The 25,232-nt window shown below is 41.8% G+C and overlaps 1 protein-coding gene across 2 annotated transcripts in view; it reads right to left on the bottom strand.

The window, feature by feature from the left end:
• The window catches only part of C6H14orf132 (chromosome 6 C14orf132 homolog), an 86,095-nt gene that overhangs the window by 38,649 nt on the left and 22,214 nt on the right, over nucleotides 1-25,232 (bottom strand). Inside the window, exon 2 of one of the 2 annotated variants that reach the window (XM_043549156.1) lies at nucleotides 21,501-21,579. The exons of the other annotated variant lie outside the window; for it this stretch is intronic. Coding sequence (XP_043405091.1) covers nucleotides 21,501-21,579 — 79 coding nt within the window. The remainder of the gene's footprint in view (nucleotides 1-21,500; nucleotides 21,580-25,232) is intronic. 2 annotated transcript variants of the gene reach the window in all.

The raw sequence follows: 25,232 nt of genomic DNA, 5'->3' as shown, positions 1-25,232 counted from the left end.
TGTTTTCTTCTAGGTCATTGATAAAAATATTAAATAGTGTAGGGACAAGAACCAATACCTGTGAGACCCTACTGGAAACAGACCTACTCAATGACAATTCCCCATTAAGGAGGAATTAAGGAGTCACCTTGGAGAAATGTGAAGACCAAAAGAGGTTGGTTGATGAGCAGTCTCTAATATTTCCTAGGCAAGTGGTGATGTTGAGGATAGGTCCCTCAATGGCTGTTAGCCAAGCTGGTCAGGGATGCAACCCCATACTCGAGATGTCCCTAAGCCTCTGACTGCAGAAACTGGGAGTGGATGACAGGGTATGGATCATTTGATAATCACCCTGGTCTGTTCATTCCCTCTGAAGCATCTGGCACTGGCCACTGTCAGAAGACAAAGATACTGAGCTAGATGGACCATGGGTCTGACCCAGTATGGCTGTTCTTACATTCTTATATACTTTGAATTTAAGGCTCTGGCTTTCTATGGAAGAAGGCGCATTTTCATACCCCATTAATAATACAAGACAAAGGGCCTGATTCTCCTCTGAGATCACTGGACTTACACTGTGTCAAACCAGAGTAAGTCAGAGGAAATTCAAGTCTAACATACAAACTAAAGCCATTTTCAAGCCTGTGTGCCCCAAGTTACACATTAAAGGCCATAGTTAGGCATCTAAATAAGTGGCTGCATATTCAGAGGTTCTGTGCTGCAGGTGTTCAGCAGTTTATGTAAGTCAGTTCAGTGATATTTCTTTTTAGCTATCAAGGTTTGAAAATGTTACACTAAGGTCTCCATTTAAGGAGTATCCTGAGGGCACAACACGGCCCACAATGCAGCTGGTTTGGGTTTACTTTCCACTTGCTCTCCAGGCAATCTCATAAGCACATACATAAGATAACAATGAAGCATTTAGAATAAAGGAAGTCAAGCTACAGAGGTCAGGATCAGGACAGATCCTCTGGGAGGCACGCATAGCCATTTCTCACAACAAAAATGCAGCTTTTTCAGAACAGTTCAACAGAAACACTTAAACTGGCAAAGTGTTTTTGGAAGATTATTCCCTGTGCCCATCCATTTTTAAGATACTTTTTTTTACTATAAGTCTAACCAGAGAGAAATACATCTAAAAATTCGGATCTGCCTGTACCTATCTCAAATATAATTCAAAGACCACTATTGTACACAGGAAGATAAAGAGGCTAGGAAGGAATTGTTAAGTAAATAACAGTTAGTCAAATTATTTTTTCTTTTAAGCAACTGTACATTTTTCTCAGATATTTGGAAAGAACCGAGCATATTATGGGCTCTGCTGAAATCTAAATGATAACATTGTCTTCATATGCTGAAGTGGATATTTTAATGAGACATAAAAAGACTGAGAGGAACTGAGCCCAGACTGGCTAACACTGGGCTCAGGTTCAGTCAAAAGTGTATCCTCTACTTAGCAGGGAAGGAGAGCTAATAGCGGATGATATCAAGAAGGCTGAGGTGTTTAAAGCCTATTTTGCTTCAGTCTTGACTAAAAAGGTAAATGGTTACAGGATATGCAACACAATATTAATACAGGGAAGGAACGCAAGTCAAAATAGGGAAAAGAACAGGTTAAAGACTATTTAGATAGGTTACATGTATTCAAATCAGCAGGGCCTGATGAAATTCATTCTAGGGTACTTAAGGAACTAGCTGAAGCAATCTCTGAACTGTTGAAGTGAGGGCCTTCAAGAATTCATGAAGGATAAGTGAGGTCCTAGAGGACTGGACAACGGCAAACACTGTACCTATCTTTTAAAGGGGAACAAAAACGACCCAGGAAATTATAGGCCAATAGGTTTAATTTCAGTACCTGAAAAGATAGTGGAAGAAATTATTAAACAATTTGTAAGCACCTAGAGGATAAATAGGGTTATAAGGAATAGTCAGCATGGATTTGTCAAGAACAAACCATGCTAAACCAAACTAATTCCTTATTTGACAGGGTTATTGGCCCAGTTGGGGGGGGGGAGCACTAGGCATTATATATTTTTATTTTAGTAAGACTTTTGACAGTTCCACAGGACATTCTCATAAACAGATGAAATGACTATAAAATGGGTGCACAACTGGTTGAAAGAACAGTTATCAATGGTTCACTGTCAAATCTAGTGGGATCCACCAGAGATCAGTCCCAGGTCTGGAACTATTGAATATTTTCATTACTGTCTTGGATAATGGAGTAGAGTGTATGCTTATATAATCTGAGGATGACACCAAGATGAAGACATTGCAAGCACTTTAGAGGAGAGGATTATAATTCAAATTGATCTTGACACATTTGAGAATTGGTCTGAAATCAGAAAGAAATTCAGTAAAGACAAATGCAAAGAACGACGCTTAGGAAGAAAAAAAATCAAACGTACAACTACAAAACAGGGAATAACTGGTTAGGTAGTAATACCGCATAAAAGGGTCAGGGGATTACAGTGGATCAAACTTTGAATATGAGTCAACAATGTGATGCCATTGTGAAAAAGGATAATATCATTCTGGAGTGAAATAGCAGTAGTGTTGTAAGACCTGGGAGGTAATTGTCCGGCTCTACTTGGCACTGGTGTGGACTCAGCTGGAGTATTCTGTCCAATTCTTGGTGTCACACTTTAGGAAAGATGTGGATAAACTGGAGAGAGTGAAGAGGAGTGCAACAAAAGTGATAAAAGGTTTAGAAAACCTGACATATTAGGACAGGTTTAAAAAACTGGGCATGTTTGTCTTGAGGAAAGAAGACAGGGGGACCTGATAATCTTCAGACATATTAAGGGCTGTTATAAAGAGGATGGTGATCAATTGTTCTCCATGTCCTCTGAAGGTAGGAACAAGAAGTAATGGGCTTAGTCTGCAGCAAGGGAGATTTAAGTTAGATATTAGGAATATCTATAAGAGTAGCTAAATTCTGAAATAGGTTCCAAGGGAGACTGTGGAATCCCCATCAATGGAAGGTTTTTAAGAACATGTTGGACAAACATGTGTCAGGGATGGGTCTAGATTTACTTGGTCCTGCCTCAGCGCAGTGGGCTGGTCTTGGTGACCTCTAAAGGTGCCTTCCAGTCCTATGATTCTATGAAAAGTTTCGTACACTCATAGAGGGTCCCAAAACAAGGTAACGTGTTTCATGTCTTCAGATTTCCTTGCAAATATTTTGCACATCAATGGTTTCTAGCCCATAACACGAGAGAACGCAAGAGCAAGCATTTCATGGAGGTTTCTTTGACATCTAGATATCATCTTTTCAGTCTCAGAAAGCACTGATGCTGCTCTGAATGGTTCTCTACATGACATTCATCATTTGAGTAAATTTACCGTTGAAATGAAATTGGGAACCATGATGTAACAATTTCATAATATACTCAGTGACCAGAGATATTGTAGAAAATTGAATTCTTCATTACATCCTTCAAAAGAGAAGGTAATTTATTTCAACTGTGCTTCACTGCTGCTTGAAGTATATCTCAGTTAAGTAAAGAAAATTGTTTATTTAGTGTCTATTATGTAAAGGAATCATGGAATTAAAACAAAAATGAAATACCATCCACCAAACTGTCAACATAGAAATATAATATATAACATATAAATACAACATAGAAATATATTTAATCATTGTTTTAATCGCACTGTTAAACAATAGAATACCGAGTGAAATTTATTAAATATTTTGGATGTTTTTCTACATTTTCAAATATATTGATTTAAATTACAACACAATACTAAGTGCACAGTGCTCACTTTATATTATTTTTATTACAAAAATTTGCACTGTAAAAATGATAAACAAAAGAAACAGTACTTTTCAATTCACCTCATACAAGTACTGTAGTGCAATGTTTTTATCATGAAAGTGCAATTTACAAATGTAGATTTTTTTTTGTTACATAACTGCTGAAAACCAAAACAATGTAAAACTTTAGAGCGTACAAGTCCACTCAGTCCTGTTCAGCCAATCACTCAGACAAACAAGTTTGTTTACATTTAATGGAGATGATGCTGCCTGCTTCTTATTTACAATGTCACCTGAAAGTGAAAACAGGCATTCACATGGCACTTTTGCAGCCAGCATTGCAAGGTATTTACATGCCAGATATGCTAAACATTTGTATGACCCTTCATGCTTCGGCCACAATTCCAGAGGACGTGCTTCCATGCTGATGACATGTTGAAAAAAGAAGGCATTAATTAAATGTGTGACTGAACTCCTTGGGGAAGAACTGTATGCCTCCTGTTCTGTTTTACCCGCATGTTGCCATATATTTCATGTTATAGCAGTCTCAGATGATGACCTAGCACATATTGGTCATTTCAGAACACTTTCACTACAGATTTGACAAAATGCAAAGAAGGTACCAGTGTGAGATTTCTAAAGATAGCTACAGCACTTGACCCAAGGTTTAAGAATCTGAAGTGCCTTCCAAAATCTGAGAGAGATGAGGTTTGGAGCATGCATTCAGAAGTCTTAAAAGAGCAACACTCCGATGTGGACACCTCAGAACCCAAATCAGCAATGAAGAAAATCAACCTTCTGCTGCTGGCATCTGACTCAGATGATGAAAATGAACATGCGTCGATCCGCACTGCTTTGGATCATTCTCAAGCAGAACCCATCATCAGCATGGACACATGTCCTCTGGAATAATGGTTGAAGGGACATGTGAACCTTTTGTGCATCTAGCATACAAATATCTTGTGACGCCAGCTACAACAGTGCCATGCAAATGCCTGTTCTCACTTTCAGGTGAAATTGTAAACAAGAAGCAGGCAGCATTATCTCCTGCAATTGTAAACACACTTATTTTCTGAGCGATTGGCTGAACAAGAAGTAGGACTGAGTGGACTTGTAGGCTCTAAAGTTTTACATTGCTTTATTTTTGAATGAAGATGTTTTTCATACATAATTCTACATTTGCAAGTTCAACTTTCATGATAAGGAGATTGCACTACAGTACTTGTATTAAGTGAACTGAAAAATTTATTTTGTTTTTTACAGTGCAAGTATTTGTAATAAAACTAAGTATAAAGTGAGCACTGTACACTTTGTATTCTGTATTGTAATTGAAATCAATATATTTGAAAATGTAGAAAACATCCAAAAATATTTAAATAAATGATATTCTGTTATTGTTTAAATGCATGATTAATCGTGAGACTAACTGCGATTTTTTAAATTGCACGATTAATGACAATGAATTTTTAAATTGCTTAACACCTGTGGATCTTATGAATCTCATCAGTGGAAAGATACTGTCTAGCATAATGGCTTCACTTTCAAATTACCAGAGATGATAGAAGTAGTGAAACTTTAGTTTATTGAGAATATGGGGCATACAAAGATGCGGAGTTTATAATAGGCTGCTTGGGAGAAAAGTACCATCTTTTGCAGACTGGGTAGCTCAGGAGATTGGCAATACTCTGTACAACATCTCACTTACCGTTTGCTGATATGAATCCGAGCCAAGTCAGTAGAAAATGAAAACTCTGATCATTTGAAGGCTGTTTTGTGGCCTATGACAAATGAATTTGGTGATCTCCGTCCAATTCAAAAGCCCACATCACTTAGCCCTGATCCAAACCACACTGAAGTAAATGGAAAGGCTCCTATTAAATTAAATGGATTTTGGATCAAGCTTTTATTTACATTCTCAGCAGAGACACCAAGGACTGGAAAGACATGAAGACTGACCTATTCTTTCTCTCCTGGAGGTGGTCAGTTCTGGTCAGGGATGAGGGGATGAGAGGCACTATGGTCCAGTGGATAGGGCATTGGCGTGGTTACTCATGAAACCTGGCTTCTACTTCTGGCTCTGCCACTGACCTGCTCTATGACTTGAATGAGTCACTTCACGTTCCTTTGCTTCTCTTTGCTCTCCACTTTTATATCAATTCTTTATTTATATTTTAGCTCTTTATGGCAGGGACTGTTTCTTATTATGTTTTTTATACAGTGCCCAACACAATGAGGCCCCTATCTTGATTGGGGAGTCTAGTCACTTGTGTAATATAAATAATAACACAATTGTTTGCATTACTGTAGTTCTCAGAAACCTCAATCAAGATTGGGTCTTTATTGTCCTGGGCATTGAACCAACGTACATGAAGACATGATCTCTGCTCTGAAGTGGCTTAAAGAATCACTTCTGGTTCTATTAATGGTGGACATTTCAACCAGATGACTATCACAATATTTCAGAACCCTGATCCATCCCTTGTGTTTTCATTTCTGTTTTAAATGGTGATGAGCTACACTCAGAAACTTTCTGCGGCATCACAAGACAACAGCCCATTTTTTAATTGTTACCCATATTAAAATAAATAAAGAAATTACTTTACCTAAGATGATAATCAACTGCATGTCACAGTTACCAGTGTTGCTTTATACCAACACCTATATTGATGCGTGGCATAGATGAGTGGGAGACACCAGTTTCTGGCAGGTATCCACTCCAGATACCTGATCTACCGATGAGATTTCAAGTAATTGGATACAGAACATCCAATTCTCCTCTCACACTGATTTTTCACTGGTATAACGACATTGACTTCAATGGCTTGACAGCTGATTTACAGATGTGTAAGTGAGAGGAGACTCAGTCCCCCTCACTTTTCCCCCACTCGTGCTATTATTTCAGGAGGTACATCATCTGGAAATGTTTCTAGGAATGGCAGCCATTCAGAACAAGCTGAAGCTATGATGTAATCTGTGGTTGTTTAACTGGTATGGCAGCTCGGAGAAAGAAGAGATCCAAGCAAGTGGAGTCCACTTATTCTGCAATAGCAACAACATGTGAGCTCTAAGTAGCCTGGGTTATTTAGACCCTGTTTGACCCACACATGATATGAAATGTGCTTGCAGATTGCTTGCAAATTATACATTTCATGCATGATTGCATGAAAAAGTAGGCCAAACTCTCAACTACTCAGGAAGTTCACATGAAATGTGCATGTGACCCTAAAGAAAAAGGACCTATGACTTGTGAAGTAGTTGTACTGTCTAATTAGCATGGTAATTTAACTTCCAAACATAGTATGGTTAAACTTTAATAATGTTGGAATCTCTTAAAACAGATGCTCTCAGACATATTTCTGTTTTATCCACTAATGACTGTCGTACACAATTATGTCTCTGGTTTCAAAGGGTTACGGGATTTACCTGCTGGTAGGCAAATGCTGATAAGTCACAGCAAACAAATGTACTTAAGCCAAAACCCTGGTGAGTCCAGTTGGGGTACTATTGTGGAGGTAAGAGAACTAGACTGTGATGCTCTGTCCTTACAATAATTCAAAGAGGAGGACAGTGTAATCACCAGCATTTGCAGTGTCTGCATTAGCGTCTCTGTAGAACACTGTCCTACTATGATTCCTGAAAAGTTGTGCTGTAGGTCCTCCTCTAGGCTTCTTGGGTCAGCAAGGAGTGTTGCCTGAACTTCACAAACTAGTTGAGGAAAAAGGAAAATTGCCACAGCCTAGAATGTCACAGACAGGCAGGAGGCAGCTACAGAGGACGAGCGACATCATGCGTATATGAAGGTTAGGAATGATCCGTTGGGGCCCTGCATACTTCATGTTGGGCCTGATCCAAAATCCACTGAAGTCAGTGGAAAGACTCATTGACTTCAGTGGACTTTGGATCAGGCCCAGAGGACTGTACAAACCCTACAACAAGCCCTAGACTTTGGCATAACACCAACTTCCTGCAATGTGACTGGAAGGCTTGAGGCACGAAATACATGTTTATTCCCATACCCAGGAAATACCATACATGTGTATGGTTTACCAGCTTAGTTATGAACACATGAAAATAGGGGTGCATGCTGGAAATGCTAACAAGATCTGTAATTACAGAGCACTGCTGTCACAAGTGGATCAGAGTGGGAAGTGGTTTTCCTGTCCCATGAGAATTCTCAAGATTTTAAAAACATTTCCTGTAAAAAACTGAAATCTTGAAAATTTTCACAAATCAAAAAGGCCAAAAAAAAAAAAAATTGGCTCAGTCACTCAAAATGTTTTGCTTTAATAATTTTGCAACATTTCAGTTGTGACTTCTTACATTCTTTAAAACTTTGTTTTACTATAAACTAACTAAAAGTCATTTTGAAATAAAAAAACAGAATTGTGCATGTTGAAAATTTTTCCCAGTGTGAAAACTCCTCTGCCCCGAAGACAGAAAATTTCTAGAAAGCACATAAGAGGATGATTCATTACCAAGGGAGTGTGTCTGTACCCTATCTATCTTAGAACTGAACTGACATGTTTCAAAAGAGAAACAATGCCAAAAAAAAAAAAATCTAATCTAGGTATTTATTGGAACCTTTACAGCAATAGGATCAAATGAGATGGATTTTGAGTATGACGCTACTTACAAAACACAGAAAAAACAAGACCCAAGAGCAAACGAATTGTCACGTCTTGATTTGTTTCACACCTGCAGGAGGAACATTGTGAAAATAAGCAAACTTTGCTTCTCTGTTATATCCCTTACTTCTATCTGGGCCAGTCTTTTCTATTTAGATTAGTAGTTTTTAACCTGTGGTCTGCAGATCCCGAGGTTTCCACACATTATGTCTAAGTGGTCCATGAAAGGTTACCATTACCGTAGAACAGTGTTTTTTAACCTGTCGTCTGCGGACCCATGGGGGTCCATAGACTATGTCTGAGATTTCCAAAGAGCTCTGCATCTGCATTTGAACATGTTTAGGGATCCTGCAAATGAAAAGGTTGAAAACCACTGATATAGATTGTGAGCCCCGCAATACAGGGACAGTCTATTACTCCATGTTTGTGCACTGCCCAGTACAATTGAACCCCATTCATGATTGGGCCCCAGGCACTACCAGGGTAGAAATATATAAATACGACTGATGCATCAGGAACAAAATAACCCACCAGCCAAGGTCTTCCATTCACATATTCCTCATTTACCCGCCATAATTTGCCCACTGGCAAATCAAGTGCTGACAGCAGTAAGGGAAGCCATGTTTTTATATCATTCCTCTTCCTGGTATGGGATAATTCCAGAAATGGCTGTCCAATCAGGGCCATCAGTGCTATGATGGGATTATACCATATAGATACATAGCGGCAAAATTGTTAAAAGTTAACTAGTGATGTTAGGAGCCTCAGGTTTGTGGGTAGCTGATTTGAAACCCCTGAGTGCTGCCTGATTTTCAGAAAGAGCTGAGCAACCGCCCTCTGAAAGTAAAGCCGCTTTAGCGTGTCTCAAACCGGACATCCCCAAAAGAGGTACCCGCTATCACTAGTCACTTTTGACTATCTTGAACCGTGGATCTCAGACAATCCTCCAGGTAGTAGGTTGCTATGGTTCAGTCCAACTCTAATAAAAGATGCTGTCTTGCTGTAACTATTTTTATTGTTATCGTTATTCTCATGAGTTTATAGAGCACCTTCTCGGTGAGGAAGTTCCTTCATAACATTAAGCAAGCTAAAAACATAGCCAATAGTTCCACAAATTCAGTCAAAATAATAAATAAATAAATGTAGTTCTTCTGTGTAGATTAATGAATGAAGGTTGGGTCCAATTGCTTGGGGAGAAGCATACCTGACGCTCTGCTGTATATCAGTGTTGTATATCTTCATATGGAAAGGATGGGTTTAAGATCAGCTATTAAACAATGTAGCAATATAATTTCACAGGGCTAAATTAGGGGAAGAAATTCCAGGGAGGAGCTGCCAGGCCCAGAGACCAGAGGAATGGATACCAGCAGAAGCAGACACAGAGGGACCGGTGGACACTGATGATGTAATCAGAATCCTTTATACTGGTTTGGCTGGATACTCTCTCCCCAGTGCTCACTGACTGTTTGCTCCAACTCCCTCCCCCACATTCTCTGCACCCAAGCCTCACTCCACCAACCCTGCACCCCTTCTCCTTTCTCACCCTACTATTTCTCCCTTGCCCTGTCCCCCTACCTGCTCTCCCTTCCCTTGTCTTTCCGTCTAGCTAATCCCCTCCTAACTAAATGCCAGCCATATAATTTTTTTAAATTGTAATACTCACATGGTGTTTGCAGACTGACTCTACTTCCTCTACTTGTGTATTATATCCCTTCCCTTACCCTTTATCTGTTTTGTCTATTTAGATTGTAAGCTCTTTGGGACAGGAACAGTCTCTTACTCTGTGTCTGAACAATGCCTAGCCAATAGGATCCCGAACTCCGTTGATCCCTAGTTGTTACAATATTAATGTATTATTATTAATTATTCTTACTAATATTAAAATCCTGGACTGCACCAGTAAGGAGATTGGAAATCCATTATTGCTACATATACTGGATCTGTATGGGCCTGGCCAACAGAGACAGATTAACCCAATACATACCTATGTTTGCATAAACACAACCTATATTCATTCTGAGATGCCAGTTCAGACAGCTGATGGCGGCTGTCCATTTCCTCGTCTTCTAACAGATTCTCTTGTTCATATCCCATCCTGTCGCTGGCATGGTTCTCCTCCAGGTGCATGGCCAGCATGCACCTACAGCTCCTCCCCTAGATTGGCACAGCTACAACGGCTGAAGTCATGCCAGACTTCCTCAGATTCCACTTAGCTGTCTAGTTCCCTTCACTGTTACCACTCCCCTGTTTACATATCTGCCTACTTCTCCAGAATGGTGGTCCTATAATTGCTGTACCCTAGTCCTGGGCGTCATGAGCCTATTGGTTCATGTGGCCTTGCTAACTGATCCAGAGGGCAGCTGGCTCAGTTCAGAAAAGAAGGGGGGCAGAAGGGCTCTGAACACATAGTCTATATTCAAGGCGAATGGAACTGCTGGCAGAGGACTGTGAAAATGAACTCCTTGCTCCACACCCTGAACTCACCTTTGTTTATCCTGCTTCCTCTCTCCCCCACTTGCAGCTGTAGGGTCCAGGATAGAGCCATAAAATCAAACCAAACCAAATGGTACCTTGAGCCACAACTCCTATCCTTGATACAGCTCTGGTCTGGATCTGTCAGCTAGGAGTGCCATATTAAGTATGTATATTCCATTCATGGTTCCACCCAGCTGTTGGTCAGCTGTGCACGTGCTCCATCCCCTCAACATATCCTCCCAATGCCTAGGTAGGACAGAATCTATGACTATCCCATGGAGAAGTTGAGCATCCTGAAAAATCTAGTCAGACACCAAGATATCCAGAATATGTTTCCCAGTAGGAAGGATCATGCCTGATCTCTAACTTTTTGGTGCTCCTTGAAATACCATGGCAATGCTTACTTACAAAGATGTTTTATTCTTTGATAGATCAGAAGAATAGATGAACATTAGAAAGCTTGATTTCCAACAGTGTTCTAGGTTCCACATCTTTTGTGCCTATTAGAAAATGGATGCATTTAAGTTATTGAGCTCAACATGATTAAAATGTATCCAATTGCTTTAAAACTTTTGAAAATGTACAATGTTAGCAACAGAGCTGTGCAGGAACCAGAATTTCCTTTCTGCAAAAAATTTTCAATTTTCTGTAAAACATAATTATCTAAAAAAAATCATTTGGGGTTGATCAGAGCATTCTGTTTTGATCAAATCTAAATGTTTCATTCTGATTTCAATATTTTACTTAAAAATAAGCAAAATTCAGGTCAAAAAGCCATTATGAAAAAAAATTAAAATTTTTTTCTGATAATGAATTTTTTTAAAGTGGAAAATATTACAAAATGGAAAATCAGAACATTTGACCTTATCAAAATCCTTTTCCCCATTTTTTAAAATAAAATTTTGTTGTAATTGACATGCTCCTTTAGACAATACAGCATTTTCCAATGGAAATATGTTTTGTCTGAAAAAATGTGACAACCTCTAGTTAGCATGTGAGATGAAAGAGTGGATCTTTTAGCACTCGCTATTAAATGACTGTTGAGATGTCTCTGTTATGCAAAAACAAACTACAGCAGAGAGATGATAAAAAGAACTCATTATTCCAGAGATAGCTCTTGCTAACAAGCGTGTGCACGTAGCCAAAATGGAGAACTTCCTTAATATCCTTCATGAGATCATTTCAAACTGGAGTAAATCAAAACACTGAGTTTCAAACATCCCTCAAATTCCAAGGCTGTTTGAAATACATCCTGAAGCTTCAATGTTCCTTGCCCCCCAGTCCCTAGTCTGTCCTTTATGTTTTAGATTGCAAGCTCTTTAGGACAGTGACCTGTCCTAATATACAGACCCTGGTACATTTTTGGGTGCTATATAGCTAGTAGTAATACTCTGAATCTGAACTTTGCAAATGTGCCACATCGAAGGTTGCCAGCTTTCTAATTGCTGAAAACCAGACACCTCTGCCCCACCCCTTCCCCCAGGCCCTGCCCCTACTCACTCCTCTCCCCACCTCCCCGCATCGCTCACTGCCCCATCCCGGGACTCACTTGCCTCCTGAAGAGCTGGGCTGACCTGGAGCCTGCCTGCCTGCCCAATCAGGGCACAGTGGGGCTGAGGAGGGGGTTGGTCCCTGGAGGCGTCGGGGCAGGAGCACAACAAGGTTGGGGGTGGGGGTCGGTCCCCTGAGCGAGAGGCCGGAGTGGGAGCACAGCGGGGCGGGGACAGACAGGATCCCCCCTCCCGGGTGGTGGCAGCTCTGGTACCTACCTCTCTGCTGGAGAGGCTGGAGCTGGGTCCAGGAGCCAGCCTGCCACTTCTCTCCCTCAGCAGCTAAGCGGAGAGCAGCTCCTCCAGGCTCCAGCAACAGCTGCTGCTCTTCCTGTCTCTCAGCAGGGACCCTGATTGTGGTTACTCTGGTAACTGGACTTTTAGTGTGTGGTCAGCACTGCTGACCAGATGCTGTCAGGTCTCCTTTTCAACCAGACTTTCTGGTCAAAAACTAAACACCTGGCAACCCTAGTCCCATCTTTGTCATGAGCCAATCCAGAAACCCAGATCAGAACACCCTGTATTTTGGTGGTGTTTGAAATCCGATCTGAAAGCAGATTCAGATCCTTTGGCATGAAGCCATCTTTACCTTCAATACACAATCATTACAAATTTATTGTTTTTGCAGCATGGATAGCTAGACAAAACTGAAAAAAGGCAGGCAGTAATGCGGTAGTTGATGTGTGCTTGGTTGATATAGTGATATATGCATGTGGTGCCAGTGGATAATTCAGGACTGATAAGTGAAAAGCTAGCATTTTCTCACTGCTCCATGAAGGATGCGATGATGTGAGCATTCATAAGAGTCTGGCAGTGATTGTTCTCTGTGCTGCCAGCAAGTTGGATGAAGAATTACTGAAACTCAGACTGTTTCAGGGGAAAGAAAACTCACACAAATAAATAAATCTACGAAAGAATTACTCTTCTAAATGCAACTTTATTGACTGGATAATTCCCTGGCATTGTTGTTGAGACAAGGTGATTAAAACTAAAGAGGTAACTGGATTTGCCAGTCTGGTTAACCGCTTTGAGGGTTGTTACTTAGCTAACCTAGAGTAGGAGAAAAGGGATGAGCATGAGGAAACTGGAATGACAAGAAGAGACTGAGCCCAATTAGTATAACTGATCTTTTTCTATTGCATGTTGTTTGTCTCTTTAGCTTTGCCCCAACAGCTAACAGTTTGAAGAAACCATTTCCTTTCTTGAGCAAGAAGTGAGAGTTTATCATCAAAACAAATGTGCTTGGGATATATATGAAAAAACACTATGTGATCCAACTTGTCTAGTAAAATATGGTCAATCCATACAACATGTAGCAGGACTATGATAAGCAGCTACGGAGCACTGGACATTTTGAGGTCATTTTGAGAGGATCCACAGGAGGTCAACAGCTTTCAGAAGCATTTGGATATATGCATGGGAACATACTAGTCACTAGCTTTCAGCATTTCTGCTAAAGGGATAACATTTCATGAAGATTATATTTAACAAGCTGAACCCTTTGCAGTTAGATGGGCTACAAATTGAATTTTTTTTATTATTCACTATTATTTGTATGACCATAGCACTTAGGAGTCAGTCAAGGACCAGGAACCCCTTGTGCTAGGTGCTATACACATGCAGAACAAAAAGGTAGTTCTTGCCCCCAAAGAGTTTACAATCTAAGCATAAGGCAAGAGACAACAGATGGAGAGAGAACGACAAGGGCGGAAACAATGAGACAATATCAGTCAACATGCCAGGCAGTGGTCTCGGTACACCAACAGCCAACTGTCAAGTTTTTTGTAGGCCTCATGACAGAGGTGAGTTTTAAAGAGCGATTTGAAGGAGGAAAATGAGGTAGCTTTGTGGATGTTTACAAGGAGCTCTTCCCAAGCACGAGACGCAGCATGGGAGAAAACACGAAGGTGTTTGTTTGAAGATTTAACAGTGGACAATGGAGGCTGGCATTACTGGACAATCAGAGGAGGAAGTCGCCATGTCCATACAGAATGAGAGAGGATAGGTAGGATGGAAATAAGCCGTGAAGGGCTTTGAAAGTGAAGAAAAGCAGTTTATGTTTGTTGTGATAGAAAAGGGGAGGCCGCTGGAGGGATGTGAAGGGGGGGGCATGATATGATCCAAGTGATGAGCTAGGAAAATGATTTCTGCAGCAGCACTCAAAGTGGATATGAGCAGGGCAAAATTGCATTTGTCAAGGCCAGAGAAAAGGTTACGCAGACAAAATCTTCATGATTTACACATAGCCTGGATGTGAGGACCTAGAGAGAGATTCAAGTAGAAAATGATGCCCAGGTTAGGGGCCCGAGCAACAGGTAAGATGATGATGTTGTCCACAGTGACTGAGAAAGGAGGTAGAAGGGAACATTTGGGAGGAAAGATTAAGAACTCTATTTTAGCTATGTTGAGCTTAAGCTGATGGCTAGACATCCAGGAGAAGATGTTAGAATGACAGACCGAGATTTTACTTTGGACAGGATCCAGTCTGGAGTAGAGAGGTAGATCTGTGAGTTGTCAGCATATAGAGATGGTAGTTGAATTTGTGTTTGCAGATGAGATTAACCAACAATGAGGTGTAGAGGGAAAAAGCCCTGTGGAACCCACACAGAAAGTTGGGGGTGGGGGATGATGAGGATTCTCCAAAGGACACACTGATGGAGCAATTAGAGAAGTAGGAGGAGAACCAGAAGATGACAGTGATAGAAGCCAAGGTAAGTCTTAGGGTATGTCTTCACTGCAGAGTAGTTCAAGATATCTCTTCTTGTGTTAGCCTAGCTTGAGTGTCAGTAGCCACACTGCAAAATAATACTGGAACAGCACAGAGTGTTTTGACTGGCAGCATCCCCACTGCATTACTAGCTGGAGCATCAGACCCACTTAAGCTTCAACCCACAGCCCCAGACCAGCTAGAGTTTTTAGAGCTAGAGATTGTTTTGTATGGCTAGGAACTGGGTTATGGGCCGCATTTGAATTACACCTTGAGCTTACACGCCAGTGAAGTCAAGACCTTAGCGGCAAAAATTACTGAATTTCAAGAAAGTGCTGTGCCGAAATAGATTGGGCTAAAGAACTGATCATCCCTAACATTATTTTCATAACTGGATACAATTAACTTAGGCTTCAATAAAGACTGGGAGTGGATGTGTCATTACACAAAGTAAAACTATTTCCCCATGTTTATTTCCCCTACTACTGTTCTTGTCAACTGCTGGAAATGGCCTACCTTGATTATCACTACAAAAGGTTCCAGCCCCCCGCGACCCCCGCTCTCCTCCTGGTAATAGCTCACCTTTCCTGATCATTCTTGTTACAGTGTGTATGGTAACACCCATTGTTTCATGTTCTCTATGTATATAAATCTCCCCACTGTATTTTCCACTGCATGCATCCGATGAAGTGAGCTGTAGCTCACGAAAGCTTATGCTCAAATAAATTTGTCAGTCTCTAAGGTGCCACAAGTCCTCCTTTTCTTTTTACAAATACAGACTAACACGGCTGCTACTCTGAAACCTGTCATTATTTTCATCACGCATGTTCCCTGGTTTCTAATATATTCACACTATATTAAAAAGAAACAACCAAAATAGCCACCAACAGCATAATATATAAAGCCCTGCAAATCTCTGGATATCTGCGGACCATGTCTGCGGATTGGATGCAGATACAAATTTTGTATCTGCGCAGGACCTTAATAATATCTGTTTCCTTTCCTTGTCTACAGCAAACACTTATCCACATACATTATTTATTGACCTCTGCAAATCAATGCTGGCATCACCAAAAAGTGCGAAAATAATAAAAATATTGATCTGATTTTTACTAGGTGGATTCAACTTATAGATAAGCAAATTTGCACCCCCTCCCATGCACTGTTTTTCTGCTCAAAATTGCTTGTGTGCCCAGGTGATCAAATCTGTGCAGGTGGGTTTAAAAGCAGAATACGTTAAAGGACTGTGCCCTTTCAGAATTACCTTTTTTATCAATGTAGTGTGAGGAGACAGAGAATAATTAATTGGAAGGCACACAGACTGTAAGCACAAATAATTAACTTTTTAAAGTGTACTTGTGGCACCTTAGAGACTAACAAATTTATTTGAGCATAAGCTTTCATGAGCTACAGCTCACTTCATCGGATGCATTCAGTGGAAAATACAGTGAGGAGGTTTATATACATTGAGAACGTGAAACAATGGGTGTTACCATATACACTGTAACCAGAGTGATCACTTAAGGTGAGCTATTACCAGCAGGAGAGCGGTGGGCGGGGGGAGGGGGGGACCTTTTGTAGTAATAATCAAGGTGGGCCATTTCCAGCAGTTGACAAGAACGTCTGAGGAACAGTGGGAGGTGGGGGGGTGGGGGTGGGGAGTAAACATGGGGAAATAGTTTTACTTTGTGTAATGACCCATCCACTCCCAGTCTCTATTCAAGCCTAAATTAATTGTATCCAGTTTGCAAATTAATTCCAATTCAGCAGTCTCTCGTTGGAGTCTGTTTTTGAAGTTTTTTTGTTGAAGAATTGCAACTTTTAGGTCTGTAATTGAGTGACCAGAGAGATTGAAGTGTTCTCCGACTGGTTTTTGAATGTTATAATTCTTGACGTCTGATTTGTGTCCATTTATTCTTTTACGTAGAGACTGTCCAGTTTGACCAATGTACGTGGCAGAGGGGCATTGATGGCACATGATGGCATATATCACATTGGTAGATGTGCTGGTGAACGAGCCTCTGATAGTGTGGCTGATGCGATTAGGCCCTATGATGGTGTCCCCTGAATAGATATGTGGACACAGTTGGCAACGGGCTTTGTTGCAAGGATAGGTTCCTGGGTTAGTGGCTCTGTTGTGTGGTGTGTGGTTGCTGGTGAATATTTGTTTCAGGTTGGGGGGCTGTCTGTAAGCAAGGACTGGCCTGTCTCCCAAGATCTGTGAGAGTCATGGGTCGTCCTTCAGGATAGGTTGTAGATCCTTGATGATGCGTTGGAGAGGTTTTAGTTGGGGGCTGAAGGTGATGGCTAGTGGCGTTCTGTTATTTTCTTTGTTGGGCGTGTCCTGTAGAGGTGACTCCTGGGTACTCTCCTGGCTCTGTCAATCTGTTTCTTCACTTCATCAGGTGGGTATTGTAGTTGTAAGAATGCTTGATAGAGATCTTGTAGGTGTTTGTCTCTGTCTGAGAGGTTGGAGCAAATGCGGTTGTATCGTAGAGCTTGGCTGTAGACAATGGATCGTGTGGTGTGGTCTGGGTGAAGACATGTAGGTAGGAATAGCAGTCAGTAGGTTTCCGGTATAGGGTGGTATTTATGTGACCATCGCTTATTAGCACCGTAGTGTCCAGGAAGTGGATCTCTTGTGTGGACTGGTCCAGGCTGAGGTTGGTGGTGGGATGGAAATTGTTGAAATCATGGTGGAATTCCTCAAGGGCTTCTTTTCCATGGGTCCAGATGATGAAGATGTCATCAATGTAGCGCAAGTAGAGTAGGGGCATGAGGGGACGAGAGCTGAGGAAGCATTGTTCTAAGTCAGCCATAAAAATGTTGGCATACTGTGGGGCCATGCGGGTACCCATAGCAGTGCCGCTGATTTGAACGTATACATTGTCCCCAAATGTGAAATAGTTATGGGTGAGGACAAAGTCACAAAGTTCAGCCACCAGGTTTGCCGTGACATTATTGGGGATACTGTTCCTGATGGCTTGTAGTCCATCTTTGTGTGGAATGTTGGTGTAGAGGGCTTCTACATCCATAGTGGCCAGGATGGTGTTTCAGGAAGATCACCGATGGATTGTAGTTTCCTCAGGAAGTCAGTGGTGTCTCGAAGATAGCTGGGAGTGCTGGTAGCGTAGGGCCTGAGGAGGGAATCTACATAGTCAGACAATCCTGCTGTCAGGGTGCCAATGCCTGAGACGATGGGGCGTCCAGGATTTCCAGCTTTATGGATCTTGGGTAGCAGATAGAGCATCCCAGGTCGGGGTTCCAGGGGTGTGTCTGTGCGGATTTGTTCTTGTGCTTTTTCAGGGAGTTTCTTGAGCAAACGGTGTAGTTTCTTTTGGTAACCCTCAGTGGGATTTCTTGTAGAAAGCTTGTAGAAAGTGGTGTTGGAGAGCTGCCTAGCAGCCTCTTGTTCATATTCCGACCTATTCATGATGACGACAGCACCTCCTTTGTCAGCCTTTTTGATTATGATGTCAGAGTTGTTTCTGAGGCTGTGGATGGCATTGTGTTCTGCACGGCTGAGGTTATGGGGCAAGTGATGCTGCTTTCCCACAATTTCAGCCCGTGTACGTCGGCGGAAGCACTCTATGTAGAAGTCCAGTCTGTTGTTTTGACCTTCAGGAGGAGTCCACCCAGAATCCTTCTTTTTGTAGTCTTGGTAGGAAGGTCTCTGTGGGTTAGTATGTTGTTCAGAGGTGTGTTGGAAATATTCCTTGAGTCGGAGACGTCGAAAATAGGATTCTAGGTCACCACAGAACTGTATCATGTTCGTGGGGGTGGAGGGGCAGAAGGAGAGGCCCTGAGATAGGACAGATTCTTCTGCTGGGCTAAGAGTATATTTGGATAGATTAACAATATTGCTGGGTGGGTTAAGGGAACCACTGTTGTGGCCCCTTGTGGCATGTAGTAGTTTAGATAGTTTAGTGTCCTTTTTCTTTTGTAGAGAAGCAAAGTGTGTGTTGTAAATGGCTTGTCTAATTTTTGTAAAGTCCAGCCATGAGGAAGTTTGTGTGGCTCTCCAACGAGAGACTGCTGAATTGGAATTAATTTGCAAACTGGATACAATTAACTTAGGCTTGAATAGAGACTGGGAATGGATGGGTCATTACACAAAGTAAAACTATTTCCCCATGTTTATTTCCCCCCCCCCCCCACCTCCCACTGTTCCTCAGACGTTCTTGTCAACTGCTGGAAATGGCCCACCTTGATTATCACTACAAAAGGTCCCCGTCCCCCCGCTCTCCTGCTGGTAATAGCTCATCTTAAGTGATCACTCTGGTTACAGTGTGTATGGTAACACCCACTGTTTCATGTTCTCTATGTATATAAATTTCCCCACTGTATTTTCCACTGAATGCATCCGATGAAGTGAGCTGTAGCTCATGAAAGCTCAAATAAATTTGTTAGTCTCTAAGGTGCCACAAGTACTCCTTTTCTTTTTGTGAATACAGACTAACAGGGCTGCTACTCTGAAACTTTTTTAAAGTGTGAAATTCTTTGCCTGATGGTTACAGTGTTCTGGAGTCCTTTGTAACTGTATTCTGTAATTACAGTGCTTTGCATATTTCTTGAGCTGTGTGAAACCACTTTACCAGTTTTCATTTTCATGCATACACTGTAATTAAACCTCACAAACTCCATTTGAATAAGGTAGGGAAATATTATCCTCATTTTACAGCTGCAAAAAGAAACTCAGCTCCTAGGGATCACATTCGGCCTACACGTAAACCCAAAGAAATCAATGGAGTTTAACAATTAACAAGAGGTTAACTTGGTTCACAGAAATTAAATAAAATTGAATGACTTGTCCAAGGTCACATAGCAAGACAGCAGCAGAAACAGGAGTATGGGAATAGAAAAACCCAGATCTTCTTACTCTTGGTCTTAACCTCTAGATTTGATAAGAAGTGAGATTTAGCCATATATATCAGCAAATGCTCCCCCCCCCCGCCCCGAAAACATGAAGTTTCACCATGAGTTAAATCAGAAATTCTCCCACCTCTGCAAATCTTTGTGTTCAAAGGGCAAGATTTTTGCCTCCAAATAAACCACTTTTTGTTTTTATCATCAGAAATCATCAAAATAATAGAGCTGCAATCACTCTTCCATTTTTGGAAAATGCAGAACCATGATTAGTTTTGCAGACAGCAGAATTTATTTCATTCAAGGCTAGTTTCTCAATTGCATATCAAATACTATTGCAAACCACAGTTCTCGCTGAGATAAAATTCAGAAAATTAAACAATCTAAGTCAGAGATGGATTCAAATGAACCGTGGCCTTGATCATCTGTAAAATTTGGGGCCTTGGTTACGGAATCATGAGATAGGGCTTATGGGGGAGGGACAAGGTGTCTAGAAATACATATGTATGGAGTGGGGTGTGTTTGCGTGGAAATGTGATATTAATTCATACTTAGAAATGTGGATGCCCATTCAGAGCACTGGGCCTTGACTGGCCTTTACATTAGCTGCTATAAAGAGAATAGCGATCAACTGTTCTCCATGTCCACCGAAGGTAGGACAGGAAGTAATCAGCTTAATCTACAGCAAGGGAGATTTAGGTCAGATAACAGAAAAAAGTTTGTAACTATAGGGACAGTTAAGTATTGGAATAGGCTTCCAAGGGAGGTGTGGAATCCCCATCTATGGAGGTTTTTAAGGACAGATTAGATAAACACCTGTCAGGGATGGTCTAGGTATATTTGGTCCTGCCTCAGCATGGGGAGCTGGACTAGATGACCTCTCGAGCACTACATATCTATGGATTATACTTTAATCCTCCATAGTTTCAAACTGACTTATATGAGCTTTGCATGCATCCTTTTCAAATGTCATTTTCAGAGAAATTTGCTATATAGTCTCACTTTGCAAAGTCTCACTTTGGAAAAAATTAATAGATGTCTACCTATAAAACTTTTAATATTTTGGCATGTAAGCTCTAAAATGCTCACTATTGTGGTCTTACAGACACAGCATTGTCTGGACAAATAGAATCAAAAGAAATTTGGGATGCAAGGAGTCAGACTCTATTAAGTGGAAAGAGGAACAAAAAGAAATTGAAAGATTACTGATAATGAAAAATACAATCCTAGTAAAAGTGAGGCCAAAGTTCAAAACAGTAATAGCAAATGCAAGAGAAACAGATCCCTAATCTTGAGACTACATACACTGTATTGCTGTGTGAAAGTCAGAATTTCCATCTAGGGTTGCCAACTTTCTCATTGCTGAAAACTGAACACCCTTTCCCCATCCTCTGCCCTGCTTCTTCCCCAGATGCCCCGCCCCTGACCTGCCTCTTACCCCCAAGCTTCCCCCCAATAACTCCTCTCCCCTCCTCTCTCCGTCGCTTACTCTCCACCCCACCCCACCCCAGCTCACTCCCCTCTGTCCCGGGACTCACCTGCTGCCTGCAGAGCCAAGCTGGGAGGAGCTGACGTGGAGCCTGCCCACCTGCCCAATCCGGGCACAGCCGTCGGGCTCTGGCTCAGAAAAGGAGCATAGTTAGCACACTCACAGCCCTTTTAACACTCCCCTTTCCCATTCTTTCTCTTTCAATGTACAACTGTATTGAGCTTTCACTGATTTCAATTAATCTTCTTGCTGACTTATAATTAAATTAGAGCCTGGTAACATAGTGCGGTCAATACTTCTGACTGCACAGGTCCCCTTAAATCTGGACTTTCTGAATTAATTATATTAATTAATTATATTATGTTATGTTATATTATATATTATCCTCTGTAATTTGTCATAAGCTATTTTTCTGTCTTCAGTGGAGCCATAGTTAACATAGGTATTTTGACCAGCTTGTGTAACATCTAATTCTGCAAGGACATTTCTGTATATTTGCAACAGTTCAATTAGCACCACCCTGGGAACAGCACTAACTGCTGTATCTAGTACATGAAACTTGCATGCTTACAGTTTCACCATTTTTCATGTTTGGTAGAGTATTATTAAGCCATGACAAAATGATGTGAAAACTATAAGATAACAATATAATTTACATTGGATACCAGCTATTCTCAAGATTAACAAAACAAGGCACTAACATGTTGATATATTAAGTCAACTGTGTTAAGAGAATATATTCTGAATTTGGTTTAACCTTTAAGACAATAAAAAAGCCCACCTAGAAGAGAGTAGGTAGAGAATTTAGTTCATAATCCAACACCACATCCCCATCACAGAAAATGGTTATATTTACATATCAGTTACCAGTCATTCCTTAGAATACACAGTTCTGTATTTTCAAGTGATGGAGAAGTTGTAATTGCAAGGTGTTTCTCAGGATAATATTCATTTTTCTGTACTACATTGACTCTTACAACATGGTATCTGTTGTTAAACCTTTGCTGAGTGTTGTGCAGGAGAACCAGGGGCAACTGGGGCACAGCTGGGCAGAGGGGGGGTCAGTCCCCAGAGCGAGGGGCCAGGGCCGGGGCAATCAGGGTACAGCAGGGGTCGGTCCTCGGAGCAAGGGGCTGGGGTGGGGAGGGGTTGGTCCCTGTAGCAAGGGACCAGGGCATGGTGAGGCAGAAGTGGGGGGGAGGGGCCCGCCCCACAGTTCCCCACCAATGGGAGCTGTGGAGTCGGCACTTGGGGCAGGGGCAGCACGCAGAAACCCCCTGCCCCCATCCCCAGGGGCTGCAGGGATGTGCTGGCGACTTTTGGGAGCAGCGTGGAGCCAGGGCAGGTAGGGAGCCTGCCTTAGCCCCACTGCGCCACCAGACTTTTAGCGGCCTAAAATCTCCCATTTTGGCTTCAGTAGCCTCCAGGAGATAAAGCCCGATTCTGGGAGACTCCCGATGAAACCAGGAGGGTTGGCAACCTTAGCAGCAGCACCTACCTCTTGGAGCCTGGTCCAAAAGCCAGCCACTGCTCTCTGTCAGGTGTCAGCAGCTGAGCAGAGAGCAACTCCTCCATGTGGCTCCAGCCGCAGCTCCTGCTCTTCCTGCCCCCCCAGGTTGTGGAGGCCGATTACTGCAGCCACCTGGACTTTTAACGTCTGGTCAGCTGACCAGAAGCTGCCAGGTTCCCTTTTCGACCAGACGTTCCAGGGGAAAACCAGACACCTGGCAATCCTATTTCCATCCAAGGGAAATTCTAATATTTCAATATTTATTTTCATCTTGAATCAGGACAAAAAGTTGAAATATTAACATTTTTAGCAGAACAAAAAGTTCTGGAAAATTTCAAACCTGAAATGGCAAAACATTTTGTTTTGACATTTTCTATCAAAATGAAATGAAATATTTTGATATTCCTGAATTAAAACATTTCATTTCAAGTCTGTTCAACATTAAACTGCATCTCCCTATGGTGCCACAGTGCCTCATGGCAGTTATGCAGGTGCCTGATGCCCCCATCCTCCCCTGAGGGCTGGGCTCCCTGGCAGGACTACACCTCCCATGATGCACTAAGTGGTTCAGTCAGAAAGGAGACCATGTTGCATCATAGGAATTGTAGTCCAGACAAGAGGTCTGGCTCATAGGAGAAAAAGGGGGCATCAGATATCTGCATTAACAACACCCATAAGGCAATCAGCATTATAGGGAGATGTAGTTTAGTGTTGAAATGACGGGAAAAGAAGCATTTCAGATCAGTTCCACAAACTGAAATATTTGATTCAGATCAAACCGACCCAAACTGAAATATTTCATTTAGTTTTCCCAACAGAAAATTGACAAAAACCAAAAAAAATGTCCACAAAAAATTTCATTATTGTCAAAATTGTTTTTTCCATTGAAAAATCATTCAGATGGAAAATTCCCAACAAGTTCTAATAGCAGTTTCTAAAATGATCCATCATTTAATGAGGAGAGAATTTTTAAGGGGAAATATGTAGCGCTGTGGCCTTTCTTTTCATGCCTGCAAAAAGGCACACGCAGGTGGCTGTCCCCAGAAGGTGTCATGTGTCATTGCAAACAGATGTTTGCATGAACTGTTCAGAATTCAAAGTTTGGTGTGTTGCAGTCTGACATTTCGGTCTATTACATCCATGAGGAAAAAATAAAAAGGATGATCATTAGTTCCTTTGTCTAATAATTTCAGTTTTCCAATTCATCATATAACATCCAGCATTCATGACTGGGTATGCTACCAGCTGAGTGCTGATTACTTGCTTTATTAAGCTTCTATTTTTAAAATGTCTGCGAACAAATGATTCATCACATTTACTGATTATTCAGGTGCAGAGCTGTGAGGGGACACTACATTCAGCTGAAAAACAGTAATGCCAAAGAAAAGAAAATAATTGAGTGCTGAAGGCAAAGTGTGTATGACCGGAGCTGGTGATTAGCAGCAATGTGCACGTTCAGAATACTGGTTCATGACCTCTGCATATTTTACAAACCCTGCTGTATGTTTTATGCATGTGACAATTATAACATGTCTCACCAGACTCTTTTTTCTTTGGAATGGGTAACTAGCTCTGTGCAGGGAGAGCCTGTTCCTGCTCCCACTAAAAGCCTAAGGCTAATTTGTGTTTAAAGCACTTAGCCTGCAGTTAGGGGTGGCATGGAGCTGGGAAAGTCCAGGTGCAGCCTGAGGGGCCTGGTGTATCAGTGAGGCACAATTCCTCTGGTGCTCCCCTATTGCTCTTGGAAAGATGGGGCACTTATTTCACTGCAGCTTTGTTGGCTGCTATGTGGGGGGGTGGGGTGGGAGGCAGCGCTAAAGCTCCACCAACTATCCATCCCTGACTGCCTGCTTGCTCCTTAAGGTAAGTCTGCACTGCACACCAGTGGTGGCAGCATGTAGGGCATGTGTAGCTATATGCTGCAGCAAAAAGCAGGCTGCGCCCACACTGCAGTGTGTAGCGAGAGACAGCAATGAAAGGCTTTTGCAGAGGGGAGGCAGCAAGAAAAATTGTGGCAGGTCAGCAGCTGCTGGAGCCTCCACCTATCAGAGCCTGTCCCTCTTGCAGGGATCTGACAGACCTTTCCTCACTGCCGGAGTCTATTCCTAGAGCAGGAAAAGGCTCTGGCAGCTCCCTCTGGTGGGGAAGGGCTCTGGCAGTGGGACACTACACAGCTAAAATAGCTGTACCGGTGTGGGGGGGAGGGCACTGCTTGGGTGTGTAGAGAACTCTGTAGGGTACATACCTTAAGCCTATGTCTCCACGGCAGAC

This window comes from Chelonia mydas, chromosome 6 (assembly GCF_015237465.2).
Source record: "Chelonia mydas isolate rCheMyd1 chromosome 6, rCheMyd1.pri.v2, whole genome shotgun sequence".
Taxonomy (NCBI): domain Eukaryota; kingdom Metazoa; phylum Chordata; order Testudines; family Cheloniidae; genus Chelonia; species Chelonia mydas.
This window is presented reverse-complemented; position numbering and strand designations above follow the sequence as displayed.